Raw genomic sequence first — 24,878 nt, 5'->3', positions numbered from 1 at the left:
CTACTTTAATTTCTCTGCAAGAGTACTCTTCCTTTTATGAATGTCACCAAACACCTCTTTGTTGAATGTAGTCGCATCTAACCGAACATGCTTAAGACTCGCGGGTACAATATGTTCACCTTTATCCCAAGCTTTATAGACTACCTCTGGAAAATCTTTATGTGTTAGCCAAGCAGCTTGAAAGCGAAAAGGTCGCACACGTTTAGCTGGAACAAAACCAACACCCCTTAAGAGGATAGGGCGATGGTCGGAATAATTCCATGTCAAGTTCTCTACATAAGCTTCTGGAAAAGTAGTATGCCACGCACAATCACCAAGGGCCCTGTCCAACCTTTTGGCAACCTTCAGAATCCCTCGTTCCTTACGAGTCCAAGTATAAGTACTACCCGTAGCTCCAAGGTCAATAAGATTACATTGCTCCATCATATTCGATAATTTCTCAGCTTGTCTAGCTGTAAAGATGCCCCCCTTTATCTCAGAGGGATGGAGGACTTCGTTGAAATCTCCTATCAAAACCTAAGGACTCAAAATATCTTCGCGAATAGAAATAAGATAACTCCATAATTTTTCACGATTGACTAATTGAAGGCTACCATAGATAGCAGAGCAAAACCACATACAATCATCCTTTTTGATGCAAATGATGACCGCTTGAAAGTAGACATCTATCACAGTAATATCATAATCGCAACCTTTACTTTTTAGCACCCAAATACCTCCCGAATGACCGGACGCTTCGAAGAGAGCACATATCTCATAACCCAAACGATTCCAAAATATTGATGCTTTTGAGAAAGGACAATGAGTTTCCATGAGAAAAATAAAGAAAGGGTGATGTTTCCTTACCAATTCCTTAGCGTGTCGGCGACCCTCAAGACTAAGAGCACCTCTAATGTTCCAGCTCAAAATAGTAAGATCTTCAAAATCCATGATAAAACATATATTGTAATGTAATGTAATCACAACAGCGTCCTCTCACAATAGGGAGAGAAAAACCAAAACTCTCACAACGAGGAGAGAAAAACCCAAACCAAAACTCTCACAACGAGGAGAGAAAAACCAAAACTCTCACAACGGGAGAGAAATACCAAAACTCTCACAATGAGGAGAGAAAAACCGTGTTTAATAAAAGCAAAGTATTATCCTTACAATAACATCATCGGGAGAGAGAAACACTTTTCAAAGAGAGAAAAAATCGAATACTAATGCTATGGTTTATAGTGATAGCAATTGAGGACGGAACAACAAGAAACACACTCAATTGGATTACCAAATAGAAAAGCTACCAAGAACAATTTCAATCATGTTGCAACAAAAGAAAAATTGCTCAAGGTTTCATGTATTCATGGCAGAAAAGGCAATTGGTGATAACACGGACAAGCATAAAAAGAAAAAGACAATCGATGGACAAAGGAAAACAATCAATTGGAATTTGGTCTATGGATTAATTATGGGAACCAATAGAAACTATTTTAGGTGAAATAGTGTAATAACCTGGCATACATTAAAGCTAACGAGAAGGGGTTACATATTAATATATGCAATCGCACAAGAAACTGCAATTAGATGATGATGGGCGGTTGGGAAAGTAGCAAAGTCGATACCTAGCAGAGTACTATCCCAATTTTTTTTTTTAATATCTCTAATTAAACAGCGTGATTGTCTAATTTTTATTAATATATTAATAAAATATATGTGGATGTATGGACTATATATTAATAAAAATATATATGAGTATATGTTTGTTTTATGCGAATATATTAATATATTCTTATTTCTGAAATTTAATGGGAACTATATATTGATAAAATACAAATGAGTATATGAACTATATATTAACAAAAATATATCTCACTATATGTTTTTTTACGGGAATATGTTAGTATATATTTATTTATGAAATGTATTTTCATTTATTAGCTTTTTTAATATCATCAATACTAAAACAAGAACAATATACTAAGATTAATCATACTTCAATTTTTTCCGTTGTTTTTTTTTTTGAAAAGGTATCACTAAAAAAATCATTGGAGTGTACAATTGTAACACGAGACCCATTTTAGTAACTACAACGAGTGATCGGTTTTAATTAGTATTTTTTTAATATCTCTATTTAAACACCACGACTGCCTAAGTTTTATTAATATATTCAAAAAATATATGTGGGTGTATGAACTATATATTAATAAAAATATATATGTGAGCGTATGTTTGTTTTACGGGAATATATTAGTATATTTTTATTTCTGAAATCTAATGGGAACTATATATTGATAAATATATATATGAGTGTATGGACTAATTATTAATAAAAATATATCTCACTACATGTTTTTATACGGTATACGGGAATATGTTAGTATATGTTTATTTGTGAAATCTATTTTCATTTTTTTTAATATCGTCAATACTAAAACAAACAAAAAAATTATAATATACTATGATTAATCATACTTCAATTTTTTCCGTTGTTTTTTTTATAAATGTATCAATAAAAAATCCGTTGGAGTGTACTATTGTAACACGGACCCCATTTTAGTAACTATAGCGAGGGATCAGTTTTAATTAGTATTTTTTAATCTTTCAAAAAAAATTAGTATTTTTTAATATCTCTATTTAAATACCGCGACTGCCTAAGTTTTATTAATATATTAATAAAGTATATGTGGGTGTATGGACTATATATTAATATATTCTTATTTCCGTAATCTAATGAGAACTATATATATTGATAAAATATACATGAGTGTATGGACTATATATTAACAAAAATATATCTCACTGTATTTTTTTTAAGGAAATATGTTAACATATGTTTATTTATGAAATATATTTTACGATAACAATATTATATAATACATTAATTATGATTTTTCACGGGAAGATTATTAGTATTTTTCACACGAAAACATATTAGTAAATGAAAACTATGATTATTTTTATTTATTAGCTTTTTTAATATCGTCAATACTAAAATTTAATATATATTTGTTCATATTAAAATTTAATTATTTTATAATTTTTCATTACTACCGATCAATATATACATTATTATGTCTTAAATACTTTACATATTTTCACCATGGACCTAAAAAAAATATTATGTCAAGCGCAACCGAGACGCGACACACGGCGAAGCCACGGCCATACAGCGCGGCAACGCCGCGCTACCCGTGCTGTAGCACGGGTATCTCGACTAGTTGTGAAAAACAATCTAGTTTTTATTCAATTCAATTGTTCTTAAAGCTTTTTATATCCTGATCAAATATAAACATGATTTAGTGGGAATGAATGACTACTGACCATAGCTTTCTACTTAGACCTAATTGAATTGTTCTAACAAACAGGGTTAGTCTAGGAATGGAGAATCATTTGTTAGTGATATTAGGTTAACGTGCTTAAACCTTCAAAGATTATTAGACCACCTAAGAAATTAGGGGTTGTAGTTTGAGAAGAGGGTCCTAACTCAAGGGATTGATTAGGACTATTTTGTTAACTATCGTGGAACTAGAAAATCATTCATAAGAATCAGTGCAATATACCAATTAGGGGAACATAGATGATTCGAATGACCTGATCTCATCTCTCTCTTATTTTCTAATTGAATCTTTATTTTATGTTATTTAATTTTATGCAATCAAATCAAATCTAAACAAAATAATTTATACATCCTAAATATTTACTTTATTGCTAAGTTGAGATTAACACAGTCCTCATGAATACGAACTTATTTTATTACTTCGATGCATTTTTAGTACACTTGCTAAAAGTCTATCAAGTTTTTGGCGCCGTTGCCGGAGACTGTTAAATCATTTCAACTTGGCAATTTTGTTTTTATTTAGGATTTCTGTCATTTATATTTTTGTTTATATATAAAAAAAATTGAAAAAAATATTATGATTTATGCTCTTCATTTTCTTCTCATTGTACTGTGCTACTAAAAAGTTTATCCAAGTTTTACAGCTATGATAGACAGGTTACGCCTCTATGACACAGAAGAGATTTGGTCCTTGCAGTATGAAAAATATATGCTATCTTTGAAGATAAAATGTTTGGACAGTAAAATCTCGATACTAAATGAGAGTTGTGGTCATTGTGAGGCAAATCAATCAAGTAGTGATTGTGAAGGGAAGAAAGAGGTGATCAACATCGATTACAATACTCAACTTCAGAATATTTTAGATGATTTCTTGGTGTCAAATCAAGTTTCATTTGAGAAGTTTGATGTTCAGTGTGGTGATCTTGTTGAGAAAGCACATAAGTCTCAGAGGAAGATGGTTCAGATGGAGACTGAATGTCACAAGGTTGTGGTGGAAGAAAATCCCAAAGTGAAGAGTGTCGATATTTTCCCAAAGTCTGAACCAATGGGGATTAAGGAAATCACTCGTGTGCAGATGGATGCATATCCTTCTCTAAGGTGGGAGAGTTCAAATTCTAAAGGCTTAAGAGTGAGTGCATGGGAGTATCTGATTCGTTATGCCAAGTTCATGGAATTCCTGCCTAACAAGAGGAAGAAGAAGGGTGATATATTCTTTCTGTCATATTTGCCACCCTAACAGTGGTTGAGGCGTCAAGCTCAATGACTTAAAAGAAAGCGCTTGGTGGGAGGCAACCCATCCTTTTTATTATTATGTTTTTATTTTCAGTATTTTATTTATATTGTTGAGTCAGACAATTGTCAATGTGTTTGAATAACTTAGTTGTACCCTTTGTTATGTGATTGAATCTGAACTTGTTTATTATTGATGAATTTGCTTGTTAGTTGACTTTTTCCAGTTTAGTAACAATTGTTTGTTCAAGTGGTATTCCAAAATTTCAAAAGGAGGAGTGACTTGATTTCAAAGGCGAAGTGTACGGCAGTTAAAGATAGGTAGTCACAACTCCCAGAAATCTAAACATTGTAAGGTTCATGGCCAAATTTTATTTTTCCAATTTACTTATATAGAGTGTCCATGCTTTTACATTTCTAGAACTTGCATTGTTCCTCTACTGTCGATTGATCTTTGTCATTAGCACACTGAGGCAAAAGTGCTTGGTCCTGTGAGCCTTTTTGAAGCCTACCCTGATATTAATTGTTATTTTATCCTTTTCTTAGCCAACTTGAGCCGGTAGGTTTAGATCTTTTTGTTCGGTGACAAACTACATTACAAGCTTAGAGACTTTTAGGATTTATCCCAAATTGTATTTCTGAGTTAGGCATTGTAGAATGTTGCTAAATAATAAGTTTGGGGTTGCCATTGGAATTTGCAACTAACTAAGTTTGGGGTGGGGGTACTAGAGAACAAAGAAAGAACTTTATGAAAAATACACACAAAAATGGTGTATCAAAAAAAAAAAAAGAGGAAGAGAAAATAGAATGAAAAGGGGACAAAACATTGAAAATCCAAGTAACTATAAACTCGATTGTCCCAACAGTTACAAGTGTTCTCTAGTACCTTTACAAGAATTGTTGTTCCAAAGGTGAATGATGGATTGAATTTGTGCTTTAATTTTCGTAGGAGTGCCTAACTCAATATTTTGTGTAGCCTACTTATCCAAATATTATCCCACCTTCACCTAAGCCCCGTTATAACCCTTTAAGACCTCAAAGTGTGCATTAACATTGATTTTGATTGACGTTTAGAAACTTTTCAAGCGTATGGTAATATGTAGATTTGCATGTCGACTGTGTGTGAACCCTATTCAATTTGTTGCGTGGAGTTGTGAATTGGTGGATGCAAACAAGTCAAACTAGCTCATCTTTAGCTAGTCGGGAGTTGAACTTTTGGGTACTATTGCTTGATCAGGTAATTGTTATTTTACTGTCAATTGTCAACTTTGCAAGTAAATTCCTTTAGGACAAGGAATGGTTCAAGTTTGGGGTTGTGATGACAGTAGTCATTACGTTATTTTTAGTGTCATTTTCATGATGTTTTGAGTTCACAAGCAAGCTTAAACTACAAGGAAAGCAAGAAAAATAGAAGATTTTGAAGAAACAGTTGTGTTGATGTTTTTATTGAGTCTGTAGCAATATTAGACAGCCTGGGGGTGTGAAAAGCAGAAATTCTGGAAGTGCTGAAAATAGGCAATCGTGTCACGATTTTCAAAGGCGTGACACGATTTTTGGTTCAGAATGTAGGTTTGGTTCTGCCACTGAAATCGTGACACGATTTTGCTGGAATCGTGACACGATTTTTATAGGCGTGACACGATTTTTGGTGCAGAAAATATTTCCTATTTACGCTGAAGTCAGTTTCAGAATTAAGCGTTAAGAATTGGAGAGAGCAAAATGCGATTTTGAGACCTAAAGACGGCTAGGAGGGTGATTTCTTCAACCTTCTATCAATTCAAGTATGTTTTGATTCCACTATTAATTATGCTATTTGTAAACTCAATTATGAGTAGCTAAATCTCTTAAGAGATTACGTCTGAGATGATTCTTTGTAACCCTAATTGATCCATGTTGCTGTGAAACTCTATTTATTGTGAATGACAATCTAGTTTTTATTCAATTCAATTGTTCTTAATGCTTTTTATATCCTAATCAAATATAAACATGATTTAGTGAGAATAAATGACTACTGACCATAGCTTTCTACTTAGACCTAATTGAATTGTTCTAATAAACAGGGTTAGTCTAGGAATGGATAATCGTTTGTTAGTGATATTAGGTTAACGTGCTTAAACCTTCAAAGATTATTAGACCACCTAAGGAATTAGGGGTTGTAGTTTGAGAAGAGGGTCCTAACTCAAGGGATTGATTAGGACTATTTTGTTAACTATCGTGGAACTAGAAAATCATTCATAAGAATAGGTGCAGTATACCAATTAGGGGAACATAGATGATTCGAATGACCTGATCTCATCTCTCTCTTATTTTCTAACCGAATCTTTATTTTATGTTATTTAATTTTATGCAATCAAATCAAATCTAAACAAAATAATTTATACATCTTAAATATTTACTTTATTGCTAAGTTGAGATTAACACAGTCCTCGTGGATACGAACTTATTTTATTACGTCGATGCATTTTTAGTACACTTGCTAAAAGTCTATCAACTATGAACGCGTACCACATACCAACGCAAATTGCATACTATGACACTATGGTATATTTATTACCATGTTTCAAGTTATAGGTGTATGGTCGAGAGTGTCATCATAGGCGTATCTTTTTTCTACTAATTAGTAGTGATAGTATTATGTTGTTGTAGAGGTTGGAGTTGCTAGTTCGTTATGGCTTCACTGTGTGGGATGCTTTTTGTAGCACATTTCTTGTAATTTTTCAGATCTTTTATCGTTACTTTCTGTATTAATATATTTTGCCTTTTCAAACAAAAAACTATAATTTTATTTTTATTGTTTTCTCTCTTTTGTTTGCAACCTAATTTGTTTCTATATCAATGTAAAGAATGACCTTTTAGCTTTACTCGATGCCCTAGTTTTATGTAGAAATAACTTCAATATGGAAAACTTTATAATCTATTGAGAGACAAATCTCTCTAGTTTTTTTGTAGAAATGTCTTCTTGTTGGTTCTTGAGTTTTTGGTAAAGGTGTATTGCATCTATCACTTGCTTGGGTAGTGGCTCTTGCTTAATGGGTGGTCCTCCGGGCTACACTCGTGATACAACAATGCTATCAAAGCCCAAGCTCCTTGAACTAAAAATTTTCTCGTTTTCGGAAAAGTGAGAAAATTTTAATTTTCTCCAGAAAATAAAAGAGTAAAATAACAGTGAAAGAAAAGGTGAATGAGAAAATTAAATTTTCTCGAGAAAATGCAGCGGAAAATCCTTCAAGGTGGATACCAATCTTGCTCTGATTCCATGTTATGAAACATGGCATCCATGGAAGGAATGAGAGAAATAGCTCAAAGTTCTTTGTATTGATGGAAAATGAATATCACAATATGAGAAAGTTAACCCACTTATGGGGAGGTTACACCTATATATACTAATAGGACTAGTATCAGTGGTAACTAAACTATATATCTCTAATAGGTTTATTTGTGTAATCATTTTTAGGGATATGGTAAACGAAAAGGAGTGGTTTAAAAGGAAATAATAACATAATTGTGATGATTGTGTTTGTGAAAGGGACAAGTGTTTCTTTTAATGTGTTGAGTGAATGTGGACTGGATAGATATGGTTTTGTTTCAAGAATATATAAGGTGTTGAGAGATGATTAACCAAATACTAATGGTTGAGACACAATATTCACATCACTTCTTAAAGGAATTAACTACATTGCACAAGTTTAATTATTTAATACAATTTTTTGTGAAGAAATTAATTATATTTGAAAAAAAACTCACATTGCTTGAAAATCAAGGTTAATAGTGTTTTATAAACCCACACATTTGTCTTTTTTCTACCTATCAAAAAACCTTTTTATAAATAACAAAACTATAAGGGCTCACACAAAATCTAAAGCAAACAATACACAAACTAAGTTTGTGGAACCAATTTCTGCCAAAACAAATAGACATATTAAATATTAAAGTGGAAGACTTAGGGTTTAGGAGTTAAGGTATATACTTGTATACAAAGACTTTGCAGCTAGGTTCCCCCCCCCCACATGCCTTGGAATATTTACCCGTCGACATAGTAATTACATCATGTTGAATTTAACTCTTCTAAATTCAATACTTGATAAAATAAGAAAATCAAAATTTCAAATAAAAATTTGGAAGAACAAGATTCCTAATTTCGTATATCATTCCTAGTTGATTAAGATAGCATAAGAGTAGCTCATTATCATCATTCCTTTAATCTTTGGGATTTATATTTTCTGCTTATAACAAAAATTATTACTAAGATCAGTTTTCGTGAAATAAAAGTGATACCAAACAAAGCATTCCAGTTTCCAACGGTACTTCAAGAAATAGGGATGTGCATAAAACTATTTTCATATGACAACCAAGATAAGAACCATCCTTAAAACATCATTCAATGCTAAGAGGTAAAATAGTTGGACAGGTTCTTTATCAAAAGGTTACATCAATAGGTTACATCGATATACAGATTCAACAAAGACTGCAATACACAAGTTATATAAAATATACAAAAGAAAAAGGAAGCTAGAACATAACACTATTATACAAGCAGGTAGCAGATGTTGGGAAAATGAATGAGGAATAACGCTCTAATGAGGAAATTTTCACCAGTTGTTGCTAAAGTTTGCAACGCCAGAGATCGAACGATTGGAGAACAAGATTGCAACTCATCAGAGATGACACTTTTGCGGAAAAGCGGCTGAAAACATACACAAATAGACATATTAAATATTAATTCTTCAAGATATATAGAAAAACAAAAACTTGATGCATGTTCAGAAAACATCAAACATTAAACAAAATAGCAAATTAAATCAATTCATCGTATACTTTTCTTCTGTTTGAAGGCAGACTTCTTCCCCGACTAATCCTTGGCCGGTTGAGTATATTCCCCATGAAATCCAACCTTTTTTGGAGTTGACGGGCTGCTATAAAGACAACAAATACTTTTATAGCAGCTTCGTCAACCGAAAAGGATGGACGGCGTGGGGAATAAATCCAACTGGGCAAATCAAAACTATAGACGAAAGAAGCTATTATTGCAATGTGTATGTTCTCCCTCACACTCAGTACCTTATGCTCTCAAACCCATATCTTATATACACACACACACGAAAAAGAAAGCTCCTACTTAAGTGGTATATTGAAACCGTAAATGCAGGTTATTAGGATTGACTATTTAATACCAAATAAATAGCAACAAATTTTGACCAGGCAACAAGGACATAAAAACGTGCATCAAGTAATTTAATAAATAATTTTCCCTACAAAAATGTTATTAATAAATATATTAATTCTTTAAAATATATAAAAATGCTTATAAGTTATAACTTGTAAAGATGCCAAATTTTAAAGATAGGTGCAATGATACTTGTGTTTTCTTTTTTAAAAAAATCAAGCTAAATGTTGAGTGTTTGATTATTCCAAGTTTTCATCTATTGAAATCAGCCTAAATATGTATAACCTGTAAATTAAGCAACATCAAGCTATAATAATCCTTCTCAATCCAAATTGCAATCTTTGAGTAAGAAAAAAAAAATCCAAATTCAGAGTTAATTAAACAAAATTACTTTCATCAATAATAACAAAATTCAGAGTTATAATAACGCTCATAAAGTTTATCGAAGCCCTATAAAATATGTATTATAAACACAATGTTTGGCTTAATTAATGAAGAACTTATATTAGGAATAAGTTAATTTAATGAAGAAATTATATTAGGAATAAGTTAATTTTAGCTAAAAAAGATATGAACTAATTTACAAACAAGTTATGTGAAAGAAAGAGAAAAGACCATTCTCATGAGAAAACATTATATAATTATATAAGTAGGCTCTTCTTCTTCAAAAAAAAAAACAATTATATAAGTAGGCTCTTGTAATTTGAAACCGCTTCTTAAAATTGAGTGATACATAGTAGCAATTATATAATATAAGCAATATCTTTATATCACGTTTATTTAAGTTCAAAATAAATGATTTCATATTTTGAAGATAATAAAAGTAGAAATAACCAAAAACATATATGAAATCAAATAACCTTTATATGAAATAAGGGGTGGAGAGTTTGGAACTTTCATTCGCATAGGGAAAATTTTCATTCTCTTGAAAAATTGTTAGAAACCTGTAAAAACTATGCCATAAAAATCACCAACAACAGAAAATAAATCTATAATTTGAAATTGCAAACAAAGTTACTTGTTGGTGTTTATCATGAATCTCCATGAGAATTTACTGCAAGCTAGAGAACCAAAATAAACCTAAAAAATGTAACAAATTAACAACAATAAAAAGAAGAAAAAAGAGAAATACAATATTAGGAAAAATTGTGAAAGGATAACAACCGCAACTCACCTTCTAATTGATTTGAAAAGAGAATTTTGAGAGGAAGTTATTTTGAAAATTCTTCAAATTATTATCCAAACAAAGGAATTCACCTCAAAGTATTTGAATTTCCTCAAAATATTACATTACGTCAAGACATTCCTCATCCAAACACACTCTTATTTGAATATAATATGTTTGAATAGATTGAAACAAGGTATTGCACTATAGAGAGATTCCAATTAGCAGCTTCTCATATCCTCCTTCATTCCTAGCTTTTCATTTTTTTCATAACACTTTAATCATTTTGATCTTCCACGGGACAAACGTGCACACACATGCTCTCCCTGAAGTACTTCTTTTTTTCTTTTTTTTTGTATTATGGATCCAACCTTAATTATCCTAGTTGTTTTATTCTAATGAGTTTTGCTAGAAGCCACCCATGAAGATGTCTTTTAGCAACCCACACTTCAAGGAGTGATTTCCACTTTTTAGTTATAACTTTGCTAAAAGACACCTTCATAAAAATTAGTTGGTGTCTTTTAACAAATGCTCATAGAATAACTTGCTAAAAGACACCTTCATAAAAGGTGTCTTCTATGAAAACTCTATTCTAATAATCAAGATATAGTATTCTTCTAATAGTTTCAAGAAAACATAATACTCATCTGTCCCTATATGTAGCCACCTTTTTTTTTTTCCTTCACATTTCTTAAGAAAACTAGTATGTGAATAGGACTAATTTTTTTTAATACTAATAGATTGAAAATATTTGTCACATTTTTTTCTACGCATGAATGCAAGATATGTGTCCTGTGATTTTTTTTTATATTAATTAATGAAAAATATTTTCTCTAAATAAAAAATGAAAAATATTTATCACATATCTTTATGTATCATTAAAAAATATTTATCACATATCTTTATGTATCAAACTAAAGAGTTTAATTGTGGTAGGTTGACAGTTCAAAACAATTTTGTACACGCAACTAATCAAAACATTTAGAATCGCAACATCAATTAATGATTTTGATTTATGTGGGTCAAATAAAGTAAAAAAAAAAATACTTGTTATTATATCAAGATTAATTTATATAGAATGGAAGTGGCTTCCCAATCAAGGCGAAGGTTACACTGTTCATGGTGTCTATCAGTTGCTCACTCATCAGGAGGATCATCACTTGGTTTACCGTCTTGGGCAGCGTTTGGTATAAATATGTTCCATTGAAGGTATCTATTTGTGCTTGGTGCCTTTTGGGCAATAGGTTGTCGACTAAGGATAACTTAGTTCGATGAGGCACTATTTTAACAGATGATCATTTTTGTGTTAGTGGTTGCGGCCACATAGAATCAGCTCAGCATTTGTTCCTTCATTGCAAATTATTCTGTTTCCGATAGATGCAAGTGCGGACTTGAATTGGTTTTAATTCGGTGGATCCTAATAATATTATGTATCATTTTATTCAGTTCTCTCACTCTACAGGAGGTTCTCGTGTTTGCCGAAATTTTCTGCAATTACTTTGGTCAGGAGGTTCTCGTGCTCGCCGAAATTTTCTGCAATTACTTTGGTTTGCATGGGTGTGGGTCTAGTGGACAGAAAGAAATAATAGGTTGTTTAAATTAAAAGAAATGTCAATTATGCAATTGTTAGATAAAGTAAAATTTTGTACCAAAAAAAAAAAAGATAAAGTACAATTGATTTCTTTTTTGTGGCTGAAGGTAAAGTATGTTAACTTTCCTTTTGGCCATCATTGGTGGCAAGACCCATTAACTTGTTTGGGCATTTGTTGATGCTGCCTGTGTTTAGTTTATAATTTTGTAAACTTTATGTAGCCTCTCTGGTACACCTTGTGCTAGAGGTACTCCTATTTGGTTTTTAATATAATCTTATTTTGGCTTGTTAAAAAAATATATTTTACTTTGGGAGAAAAATGTCAATGCTATCCTAAGCTTCCCCAAAAAAAGTGTTATCCTAAGGTTTAAGAATGAAAAGAAAATACATAAATAATCAAAATTTTGCAATAATGGAGAACTATTTATACAAATAAGATCTTACGTAGATTATTAGTGATTTGAAATAAAATAAAATATGATTCAAACACATGTTATGAAGATTAATAATTTATGTGATTTATTCAAAGCAAAGTGTCTTTGTTTCGCACCACCACGTGGTATGTGTTCATGCAACTATCCAATGTTCTGTTATTTTTATTTATTTTATTTATTATTACTATACATCCTTTATTTATTGTACTTTTTGTCACACACCCAAAGTTGGTAGCTAGGTGAAAGCATAGTGTCACACACGCAGAGGTTGTTGATTCTCCAGTCATTGGAGACTCGCCGGAGAAATGGAGGACTCAAATTCTGATGCATGTTTGCCACCAGGTTGGACTGGTCACAAAGACAAGGTAATAAAAATAGTAGTAATTATAATGATCTTGCATTCTTTTTATGAACATGCAATTTTCTTAAATGTGTGATCTTGTGACTTGGCTTCACCGATTAGTTCTGTTTAACGTTAAAGATCGAAAATGTTGTTTCTCTTAGTTATTTGTTACATATGGGCATGGCAACGATCTTGTTGGGGTTTTGGCATGTTTTGTCTTGTGTTTGGGCTGCAATTTGTAAGTTGCAACCATTAGTGTTGCTTAAGTTTTCGTATTATTTTGATTATTGAGGATGTGCCTTAAAGCATAGGAGTGGTAAAGTAAAAAGTATTCTGGGACACTAAAAAGTTTATAAACATGGTCGGTCTTAAGATTTTTGGTGTCTTTAGCGAATCAATGAACTTATGCCTTTTCAATTATTCGAATTTTTTCTTACGTTTTTTGTTCTGTTGCAAAATATTCATTTTTTTTTTTCATAAAGACCAAGGAGAAAACAATAAAAGCCACCAGGAAGGGGATTACACAAAATACAAAAGACCTACGCCATCTCTAATAAACCAATGTTCATTCATAATCAAGGTTCTCTAAAAATATTTTTTTGATAAATTGATCAAAACGAGTTAAAAAGAAATATTTATATATAGTACTAACTATTAAGTAAAATGTAAAAATAGTTTTTAAAAAAACTACCAAATAAAAGTAATAATTTTGGTGCTTCCAGAAAAAAGGGGGTTTGTTACTTTCAATTCTCTGCATGTTCTCTATGGTATGTTTGGACTATGTTTCCAACAAATTCATGCTCTTCATTGATACTTCTTAAATGGGCTAGTCATTGGGGTGTTCATTTTTGTGTGATTATATGCCTTCGTGTCGTGTTCCACACCTTCAGTATGAAGTATCAGTGCTATATAGATAAGTACCTTAAGAGGAAAGGAATCTTTACATGTATCTTATTAGTTCGGGTTAATGTCATGTGATAATGCTTTAAATGTTTGCGGAAAATATTGCATGTCTTTATATACTAGTGAAACTGGCAAAACGAAACTCGACAGAACATGTCAATGTGATGGTGCTTCTGCAATTAGCATTATGAGATTGACTGTTTATGTGTAAGTGAATATATCAATTAAGAAAGTCATCTAACTGGTTTAAATTTTTTGTGGTAGGTTCATTTAATGTGATTTTGTTTGTTATGATATAATCTAAAATTCCCATTTTTTGCAGCTGAATGTCAAAGCTAGTAAGTTATACTATGAAACTGAGAGTATCATATATGTTAAGGGATTGATCAAGTATTTTATGTCCAAAAACACCAAAAGGATGCGAATATGCAAATATTCTCTATTTTCCCTCATAAAAAATTTAGAAATTTCATATTGGGAGTTGATTTTAAATTTTTAGTACATGGTTACCTATGTAGCACCGGCACATATCATTATATTCAGTCACTTACATTTTAAAATTCTCCAATTGGATGCGATGCCATTTCCAAGTTCATTTATCTAAATGTATGTTTGATCATAGTATCCATATCTATGTTTTACTTGATTAGAAATGGATATACATATACCTCCACTTTATCATCTTTTATCTGCTAACAATTGTTATTAAAACCGTTCTAGACTTTATCTTATCTTGAGACATAATCATTGAAACTCTTTACCTAAGATGATTTATCTCGATTTTGCAGTTTTACTTCCCCCCTTCAAGTGATCAAAAGTTCAATTCCATGGTAGGGGTACTTCGTTATCTCGACAAGGCTAAGAACAAAGCCAGCCTGCAGAGTAGCTCAAACAATGTCTGTCAGTAAAATCTTCTTTTCATGATATTATCTTATCTTCAATTTCTATTTAGTTGTATTAAGTTATGTTGGAAATATTTGGTTACTCGAGCAAACAATGTCTGTCTATGATTTCTTTGCAGTCAGAAGATGTAACTATGAAACCAACATTATCGGCAAGCTCAGGTCAGATTCCGAGTGATCAACAGATTCCACGCCGTGCTTCAAAGCGTCTTGCTGGAATAAAGGCTGATATGAAACCAATATTATCGGCAAGCTCAGGTCAGATTCCGAGTGATCAACAGATTCCACGCCGTGCTTCAAAGCGTCTTGCTGGAATAAAGGCTGATATGAAACCAACATTATCGGCGAGCTCAGGTCAGATTCCGCGTGATCAACAGATTCCGCGCCGTGCTTCAAAGCGTCTTGCTGGAATAAAGGCTGATCTACCTCAAGAACTTAAAAGAACTCGGGCTCGTCGAGATGTGGTCAAACAACCACGTGAGGATGAAACTGTCAAAATTGCTGATAAATCCACCAATAGCTTGCCAAACAATCAAGCCAAACAGTTTAACGCACTTGATAGGCCAGAACCTGTCATAAATGCCGATGCAAGTTTGCCACCAGGTTGGACAGTGAATGTAAAAGTGAAAAAGAATGGTCACAAAGACAAGGTAATATTATATACTAGTATTTGAAGGTTTGACTTTGACATTTTTTTTCCGGATGATGCAGTATTCTTAAATGTGAGATCTTTGTGACTTGGTTTCACTATTTAATTCTGTTTTATAAGAGAGTGAAATTTTTGTTTCTTTTAGTTACTTAAACTTGGCAATAGTCTTGTTGGGTTGTTGGTACCATGTTTTGTCTTTTGTTGTTGGTATATGGTTGCATCTTGCAACCTTTAGTGTTGCTAAAGTTTTCAGATGATTTTTAGGACGGTTTTGGAGCTTAGGTATTGTAGCGAACAGTGATTCGTTACAGTAAAAAGTTTCACATTATTTGAGAATTGAGGCCAAGAGTAGTTTATAAATACCGAATCTCTTCAACTGCCTGGGACACCATTAAGGATTAAACCATGACTCGGACTTTCAATATTTCAAAAAAACGGTGCAACGGACCTGAGGTTGGAACAAATAGTATGAAGGAAGATTTTGTTTTTGTTATTGGTATATGAGTATGTAGCTTGGTTTGAATTTGAGGTTTAACACATAGATCAATGCTTTGCATGTTCTGTCTGGACTAAGTTTCCAAAAATTCTCATGCTTTTCATTGATGCGTTTTAAATAGAAACAACATTGACACGTAGAATGAAAGTGATTGAATGTAATCATGGCTGTCGGAGTCGTGTCTGTTTCACCAACAGATGTCGAATACCAAACACGCTTTCAAGGGGAAGGGAATCTTTACTTTAAGGACTTCATTTCTCTGACTTGTTAGGTTAGCGTCATGTAAAAATGCTTTACATGTTTGTGGAGAATATTACACGTGTCTTTCTATACTAGTAAAACTTGATGAAAGATAGAATATCAATGTGGTTCTGCAATCAGCATTATGAGTTAAAAAGTTTATCTGTGAGTGGAATGAACTTCACCATTTCTAAGTTTATTTATCTAACTGTGAGATTACGCATAATGTTCAGTCTATGTTTTATTATATTCGAAATTAAGATACACATACCTCAATTTGAGCATCTTTTATCTTCCACTGAATGTAGGTAAAACCGTTTGGACTTTATCTAATTTTTTTGAAAAGTAGTCCTAGAAATTCTGTGACTGAGATGACTGAGCACAATTATTATACTTATTGCAGTACTACTTTCCCCCTTCAACTTCAAGTGAAAAAAAATTCAATTCCATGGTAGGCGTATTACGTTATCTCGACAAGGCTAAGAACAAACCCAGCTTGCAGAGTAGCTCAAACAATGTCGGCAAAATCTTCCTTTGATGCCATTTTTTTCCGTTCAATATCTAATTTATTTTATTAAGTTATGTGGGAATTATTTGATTATTGAAGAAAACAATGTCTGTTTATGATTTCTTCGCAGTTGGAAGATGTAACTACGAAACCAACATTATCGGTTAGCTCGGGTCAGAACTCAGGTCTAGACAAGATATCAAGCGGTGAACAGATTCCTCGCCGTTCAAAGCGTCTTGCTGGATTTAAGGCTGATCAACTTAAAACAACTCAAGCGAGTGGAGATGTGGTTAAACAATCAGGCGAGGACAAAACCATCATAAATGCAGATAGATCCACTAATAAAGTGCCAAATGATCAAGTGAAACCGTTTAATGCACTTGATGGTTCAGAAGCTAAGTTCAATAACAAAAGTGCTGAAAACACAATGGAGAACAATGCTACTGAGAAAGATTGTGTGAGAGTTCTCGAAAATGGAGATAACGCTGTTGCCAAGTTAGATCACAGATGCGATTGTGACTCTCCCCTTCAAGTAATACTAACCGATCCATGTATCGCATTTGCCGTACAAACTCTCACTGGAGAAACATTTGAAACATCGAAAGACACTCAAATTTCTTCGGAACTAAAAACCGTCCAGAATTGTGAAACTTCTGCTGAAGAGCACAGTAAGAAAATCATTGCCACGTGTGATGATTCTGACCGACGTAATATGTTCTCATCTCCGGAAAGTTTTGCTATTGAAGGAAAACATGTTGATAATGCTCTAATCGATATTGCTCATAAGAATGCAGGACCATCCGAAAAGAAACTTGATATTTCAAAGATGGCCGTATCAACTGTCAACTTATGCAAGAGGTTACAGTTGCAGCCAGCAGTTTGGTGAAGAAAGAAGCAATGTTTGTTAGAGAATCAGCTACCAAGTTGTGTCATGAACTAACTTATTGGTATTTTGGTAACTAGCTACCTTATGAAGCCTTTAACAAGCTTCCTTTTGTTGGTATTTTGTTGTGTAATATTAATGTAATATAGTCTTGTATATTGTAGAATATGCTATCAGGTTCTAATGTATATAGTTTTCATTGTTCATGCTAGCTACCTTAGTATCTAATCTAAGTCTAAGAATTCCATAAGCAGAGAAAAGTGAAAATGGAGAAAAGTGATTATTCTTGATTGAATGAAATCTGTCACAGCTTAAGGTATATATAGAAGCTAGAAATGACACCTCATCATAACTAACTTCTAGCAAACTAAATGAAATGTAAATGAAACTGAAATGCACAATAAATTCATAATGAAATGAGATAACTTGCGCCCTAAGCTAACTCAAGCTTTGGTTGCATGCTTCAACTCTTCTTCAGTTTTGTTGCTATCTTCGAATACTAAGTAAACATGATGTAGAATCTTACTGCCGATAATCGAATATCAAATCAGCGAGACCTCCCAGTCATGGTTCACTCGGTTAAATAACCGAACCGTACAGAATGTTGATCCATAGTTCAACTTGAACCGTCCGGTTTGATTCTTGAAACATTACTTATTACCAATATTCTTGTCAAGCAAGCCTTGCCTGCCTCTTCTAACTGTGTTCCTTAAAGTGAGTAACAAGTGAAAGGGATGCATCATATTAATATATAAGGCCCAGTTTACTTGTTGAAAATATTTTGTATTTGAATATTTTAAAATTTGTATTTATTCCGACTTGCTAATAAGAAGATGTGAGACTCCTAAGATGAATTATTGAGATAGAGAGATAATGCATTTCTTGAAAAGTCGACCATAATTAGTTTACTTTTGCCCAGTTTTAAAATGAGAACCAACTTTTTTTTTTCTATATAGTTTCATTGTATTCAACAATATATACAATTGTTCACTACAAGACCTAATTTTTTTTTTTTTTTTAAGAAGCAAAAATGAATTATATTACCACAACGAAGGTCTTCCTAGCACAAGGCGTGCCAAGGAATAAAAACCTTAAAGTCGATACAAATAACAAGATTACAAACAAGGCATACAAGACCTAATTTTAGAAATAGAAAATGTTTTCACAAAATAATCAGGACCAAAGTTATTTTTTTTTTATCTTCACATTATTATTTATCCCATACATTCATAATTTTATGGAAAAAAGTTTTTGTTTGCCGTATTATCTTTCCAAGTTTTTGACCAGAGTCTAGCGCAAGTGGTTGAAGCATAGGGTATGTGAATACATCTGGGTACCAAATTCAGTTCTTAATTATAAAAATATATATATCAAGTTTTTTTTCCAACTATGTTAGAAAAAGTAATAATGGATATATGTTAGTAAAGAACTGGTTGACAATTTTTATTTGCTTTCATTAATAATTATAAATTAGTCTATCTATTGTTCTCAGAATTTTTTTAAAAAAAAAACCATGAAAGTAAGTGCAAACGTGATGATTTTTAATCTTTAGTGATATTGAGGGGCTTTAGAGACATTATAGGCTTTAGAGATATTAGAAGGCTAAAGAGAGAAACGTTCTTGTATCAAATAACTAGGGTGTAAGAATTAAATTGTTTTGGACTGGGCTAAGGTCCAACAAGGTTAGATATGATGCTAAAAATCCTTGAGAGCTACATTTAGATAATTTCATTTTCCACTCTATGTTCTTCTCGCACACCCTCTAAATTGACTATTTTACCCCGTTCAGATTTTATAATCTGAGGTATATATGATTTTTTCGATTGTAACCCTTTGGGTGTGATATCATTGAGTCTTTTTAAGGAAAATTAGGGTTTAGGGTTTTTTTTAAGGAAAATTAGGGTTTAGGGTTTATTGTTGAAAGCTAATTTCTTGTAACCTTTGTATCTCTTTATAAAGAATTTCTTGATAGTAAATTGGAGAGTTCCTCTCTTCTCAAGAGTATGTGAAATTTAGAACGAATTGGATATACAAATATCGTTTTGTTCTTCCTATTCTTTTCCTTTTATCTTATTTTATTGTTTGTGATCTATATAGTTGATTTTGGTTGCTACGTACTAATCTTTGCTCCACATCAAAATATTGGTTTAAGTTTTTATCTGAATTCACAACAACAGAAAAATGGTTTTGGACAAATTACGCAATTATTCTAACTTCTTTTTTGAAGGAATTATTATTCTAACTTCTGTTGCTTAGATTAAGTGCATTTTAATAAAATAATTTTGCTTCTTAAGAAAAATCTTCTTAATACTATCTTTGCAAAAGGAATTATTACGATAAAGTTGCTTAGTTTAATAGGTTAAAACTATTGAATAATTTTATATTACTTCTGTTTAAATCAGTTTACAAGAAATTATTAGACAAATTTTCACAAGTATCCTATGTTGTTGGTATAAATAGAAAAAATAGTTTTAAATAGATGTCATTAAACGAAAAGAATACCACATTTATCCCTTAAACTAGTAAGAGTCCATGATATAATCATTACAAAGATTATAGTGATCCATTATCACTTTTTTCTTAGACATGAAAAAAACCATAAAAAAAAAATCCCTCTCCCATTGGTCTTAAAACCCACGCTTGTCCGAATTTATTCATCCGGACGTGAACAAAATCTACCGTTTTTGGATTTACTCAGTTGGACGTGGAAAAAGTCAGTCTTTTCAATCTGTTTGTATCGACAAATTCAAGGAAAATACATCGTTTTTTCTATGTACTTGCAAAAAGTACAATAAGAGAATCTAGGGTTAGACTGTTTATTGGATGTCTTGAGAAGGCTTTCAAGGGTTGTATTTATAGCCCTCTATGGGCTTGATTTGTGGTTACTTAGGCAGCAAGTAACAGGGGTATTTAGGTATTTTAGGCGTGCTCTAGAGGTTTCTAGAAGCGAGCAAAGGCGGCGCCTTGAGAAGGATGCGCCTTGGGCTTCAGGGCCCTTCTGGAGGGCAGTGAGGCCTCTGAGAGGGTCTAAAAGCCCTTCATGGAGGTCTTTTAGGCCCTTAGGAATATTATAATGGTCCATTCTAGATTTACTCATTTGAACCAAGGAAAATATGGTTTTTCATATGTTTGGATTGACAAATTTAAAGCAATGTGATTTGTAAAACATCAATGGTAGTTAAAGTAGCTCTCAAAAACTAATATCCCTATATAAATTTAGGTTAAATATATTTTTGATACCTCTAAATATACTAATTTTTTATTTTAGTCTCTCTAAATTTTTTTTCCGGTTTTTAGTCCTCCAAACAAATTTCATCTTCCATGTAAATTTGTGTCCATTCTTTTGTTGTGTTGGAAGTCTACATTTAACTATTAAAGATGCATGGATACCATTGAGTAAAAAATCAAAAATAAAAACTATTGGATACCATAAACTGACAAGGTCAAAAAGTTTCCATGAAGGAAGGAGCCATTGTTGGTGCTAAAGAAAGTCAAGAAGAAAGTTGCGGCTCATGCTGAGTTACAGGTTGTTGGAATCATTCTGTCCAAGACCAGACCAAAGGCCATCATTTGTAGTAACATCTGACCGTCCTTTAATCTTATTTCATTATTCCCTGTTGGAATATGTTTTACATTTTGTAGAGAACAGTTGGGAAGCAACATAGGACACTTCTAAAAATTCCTAATTTTTTTTGTCTCCAAAGTGAAAGATATTCTAATTAAGGAACATTTATTTAAGTTTGTGAATACAAGTTTTATAGGTTTTTTTTTTTTTTTGTAGAGAACCGTTGGGAAGCAACATAGAACACTTCTAAAAATTTCTAAATTTTTGTGTCTCGAAAGTGAAAGATATTCTAATAAAGGAACATTTATTTATGTTTGTGAATACAAGTTTTATAGGTTATTATTTTTTTTCTATCGATTTTCTTCGTTAGAGATGTTCTCTATTTGAAGCGTGTTAGATTTTTTTTTTTTAATGAAGCGTGTTAGATATTAAATATAACTTTCTTAAAAAAAATACTAAATATAAATGTCTCTTTCAACCACAATTTAAACTTTTAAATTACCATGTTGTTTTCTGCAGTCTCGGCATTTGATTTATTGTCAGACTTTCATTAATGAAATTGTCTTTAACGTTAAAAAAAAAAAGTTACCATATTGTAGGAGTCTAATTACTTATACTAAACTTAACGAGCTGGTGTTTTCAATTAGCTTTTTTATTCATATATCCTTATTTATTAATTTTGTTTTGTATGCAGCAATTTAACCTAATATTTTCCATTTCATTTGCTGTATTAGGTTAGCAGTAATTTAACCTAACGAATTCCATCTAAAAAAATGCATCGCACCAATTTCATTCATATCCTCTTGCTTTTTTTTTGACAGTATTTTGTACACTTGTTTAATACTAAAAAAATGCATCGCACCAATTTCATGCCTTTTTTTTTGACAATATTTTGTACACTTTTTTTTTAAAAGGAAATATTTTGTACACTTATTTTTTTTTTGAAGGAATTTTGTACACTTATTTAATACTAAAAAATGCATCGCACCAATTTCATGCCTTTTTTTTGAAGGAAATATTTTGTACACTTATTTAATACTAAAAAAATGCATCGCACCAATTTAACCTAACAATTTCCCTCTAAAATGCAGCAATCCCTAATATTTCTCCTCACTGATGAGCTATTCATTCCTATCCTGTTGTGTCATCGTTTGTATATATTTATTGCTTATGTATACTTTTTTTTTTTACAAGTTGTTGTAGACTTATTTAATACATTTACAAACAGAATACCCTAATTTCCATGCAAACTCGGCTACCCTAATTTTTGCAGCAACTAAACCTATAAAATTCCCTCCAAATGATTCACATTAATTGCTAAGTGCTAACCCTAATTATGTACTATTTCCTTCCAACACTTCTTCAATTTGAAATTCAAAAAAATTTGTTAGGAACCATGAATTGCATTAAATTACATCTATTGTTATACCTCTTGAAAAATACATATATAGCTCTTCAACCAAGCACACATCTTCAAAATAATTAATCCATTGTATAAGATCTCTTCTATTTGGTTGGATATGATATGTATTTGGTTGGAAAAATATATTATTACTTTTAGTAAATATCAAAGTGTAATTATTCTTTTTAGAGTTGTACGTGTGATTTAGAAATTCTATTAATTGAAGTGACTTTGTTTTTCATGTTAGTAGAAATTTAAAACAATTATTACAAGTCAATTCTTGATGTTTAACTATAAAAGTAATTAATAAAATTGACTTGTGCAACAATATAATATTGTATTATTTTTACCTTTTTCTATATAATTTAAAAAAAATGAGAAGATAGTGCCCCAATAATATATTGTGATAAAATAAAATAACATTCTTTAATTGATTAGTTTTTCAAAACTAAAATGTAAAATTTGATAAGATTCAAGTGTCATTGAAGGACATAGTAAGACAAATTTAATCGTAATATTGTATCTCTAATATTCTAATTTGCGTTTATTGATCGATCCATGATCTTATGGGATAAAAATTATTCATTAGTCTCTATTATAGTCGACAAGACCCGTGCGTCGCACGAGTCAAAGGTCATATATATATATATATATATATATATATATATATATATATATTAAAAAGAAGGTTTAGGTTTGATCCAGACTATTAACATATTTCACTTCCTTTTAACAATATATTAGCAACTAAAATTTGAATATCAAAAATAAAATAAAATCAGTCTTAACCACTATTTTAATTCTTTTAAAAATAAAACAACCATTTTAAATAACTAGTGGGAGACAATGAGTCAAAGGCCATCTTTTGATTATAGGAGAATTTTTATATCATGTATACCTAATAATTTATTCCATTAATGTAGGGTTTAGGAGAAATGTTATACATAGCCTACATCTAAATCCTTAGACCTTTGGTTACTTTTACCACTTTTGAAAAGAGAGGAGTATCTGACCGTACATTTTAGAATATATTTTATATTCAATAACAATAGGTGTTAGGAGAAAATGTGTGGACTCAGGTACATGAATAACACTCCATAAAAAAAATTAAATATATTGGGTGAAAACTCCAGTTTCTCATTTTTTTTTTAACAAGCCAAAATGGAATTAAGTAACACAGCAGTCCTAAAAGCACAAGGAGTGCCTAAGCGGCTGCCAAAGGAAAGAAGAGTTTACATCATGTACAAACCAACCAGAAAAAGCACCGCTAGCCTAAACCCAAACAAACAAGAGGGCTAGACCACCACTGTTGGGTGCCGAAAACAAAAGAAGCTTTTCTAGCTTTCAACCACCATAGAGACAACATTTTCACCTTATCTAACAAACGGAGAATGGGGGTTACAACATTATTAAACAGACGATTATTGCGCTCATTCCACACAACCCAGGCACAAAGCAGCCAAATAAGTTGCATGAAAGAACATCTAGACTTAGCACCACCTGTCTAATTGTTCCATATGAGATCAGAGTTTTGCACCTTAAAATTAGAGTGTCAATATCTCTTATATATGTTTTTTTTTTCTTTTGTAAATTAACTATCCAATATGCACAACTATATAAACTAATTTCTCAAACCATATAAATCCCAAAGCAATCTCTTATAGCTCAGTTGGTATGGACAATGCATAAAATATGCAAGGTCTGAGGTTCGAACCCCGGCCACCACCAAAAAGAAAAAAAAGCAATCTCTTATATCTAAACTAACTCCTTATGCACTGAAAACTTTAAATTGAAAATAATGTATTCAATTATTTAAAATTAATATCTAAACTAACTCCTTATGCACTGAAAACTTTAAATTGAAAATAATGTATTCAATTATTTAAAATTAAAAAATTATTAATTTTAATATACAAATCCTCTATTTATTTTAATTCTTAATAAGTTTTCTAATATCATGTTTGTTATCATGTGCGCATCAAACACATGATAGGATTAATGTTTATCAAGTTCTTATCATATCATATCTCTATCCAGCTTTATATCATATCCTGCATCTATCATATCTTGACCATCAAACGAGC

At 31.7% G+C, this 24,878-nt stretch overlaps 2 protein-coding genes and 1 long non-coding RNA gene across 3 annotated transcripts; 1 reads left to right on the top strand and 2 right to left on the bottom strand.

Moving 5' to 3' along the window:
- LOC146916139 (uncharacterized) lies at window positions 1-930 on the bottom strand. Its single transcript, XM_085721555.1, has 2 exons — window positions 847-930; window positions 1-516 (listed from the first exon to the last, which is right to left on the bottom strand). Exons 1-2 carry the CDS (start codon window positions 928-930, stop codon window positions 1-3), a joined length of 600 nt encoding a protein of 199 aa, XP_085577681.1.
- Window positions 931-8,906: 7,976 nt separating this feature from the next.
- On the bottom strand, window positions 8,907-9,587 carry LOC146916138 (uncharacterized). The gene is made up of 2 exons (XR_015013739.1): window positions 9,365-9,587; window positions 8,907-9,233 (listed from the first exon to the last, which is right to left on the bottom strand). It is a non-coding gene; the product is annotated as an uncharacterized LOC146916138 (long non-coding RNA).
- Window positions 9,588-13,130: 3,543 nt separating this feature from the next.
- LOC146916137 (uncharacterized) lies at window positions 13,131-18,038 on the top strand. The gene is made up of 5 exons (XM_085716882.1): window positions 13,131-13,268; window positions 14,938-15,045; window positions 15,171-15,701; window positions 16,840-16,953; window positions 17,075-18,038. Exons 1-5 carry the CDS (start codon window positions 13,209-13,211, stop codon window positions 17,828-17,830), a joined length of 1,569 nt encoding a protein of 522 aa, XP_085573008.1. The 5' UTR covers window positions 13,131-13,208; the 3' UTR covers window positions 17,831-18,038.
- Window positions 18,039-24,878: the final 6,840 nt, after the last annotated feature.

Source organism: Medicago sativa, chromosome 6 (assembly GCF_051527215.1).
Source record: "Medicago sativa cultivar Bolivia chromosome 6, Bolivia_mono, whole genome shotgun sequence".
Classification (NCBI taxonomy): domain Eukaryota; kingdom Viridiplantae; phylum Streptophyta; class Magnoliopsida; order Fabales; family Fabaceae; genus Medicago; species Medicago sativa.
The sequence above is the reverse complement of the archived record's forward strand: the minus strand, read 5'-3'. Positions and strand labels throughout refer to the sequence as shown.

What these genes read in the sequence shown, in the direction of transcription:
- LOC146916139 (XM_085721555.1), bottom strand. Translation starts at nt 930, where the DNA reads ATGGATTTTGAAGATCTTACTATTTTGAGCTGGAACATTAGAGGTGCT. An exon ending in GCCGACACGCTAAGGAATTG is followed by an intron (nt 517 to 846) that starts GTAAGGAAACAT and finishes TTGAGTCCTTAG; the next exon opens with GTTTTGATAGGAGATTTCAA.
- LOC146916137 (XM_085716882.1), top strand. Translation starts at nt 13,209, where the DNA reads ATGGAGGACTCAAATTCTGATGCATGTTTGCCACCAGGTTGGACTGGT. An exon ending in TGCAGAGTAGCTCAAACAAT is followed by an intron (nt 15,046 to 15,170) that starts GTCTGTCAGTAA and finishes ATTTCTTTGCAG; the next exon opens with TCAGAAGATGTAACTATGAA. An exon ending in TGCAGAGTAGCTCAAACAAT is followed by an intron (nt 16,954 to 17,074) that starts GTCGGCAAAATC and finishes ATTTCTTCGCAG; the next exon opens with TTGGAAGATGTAACTACGAA.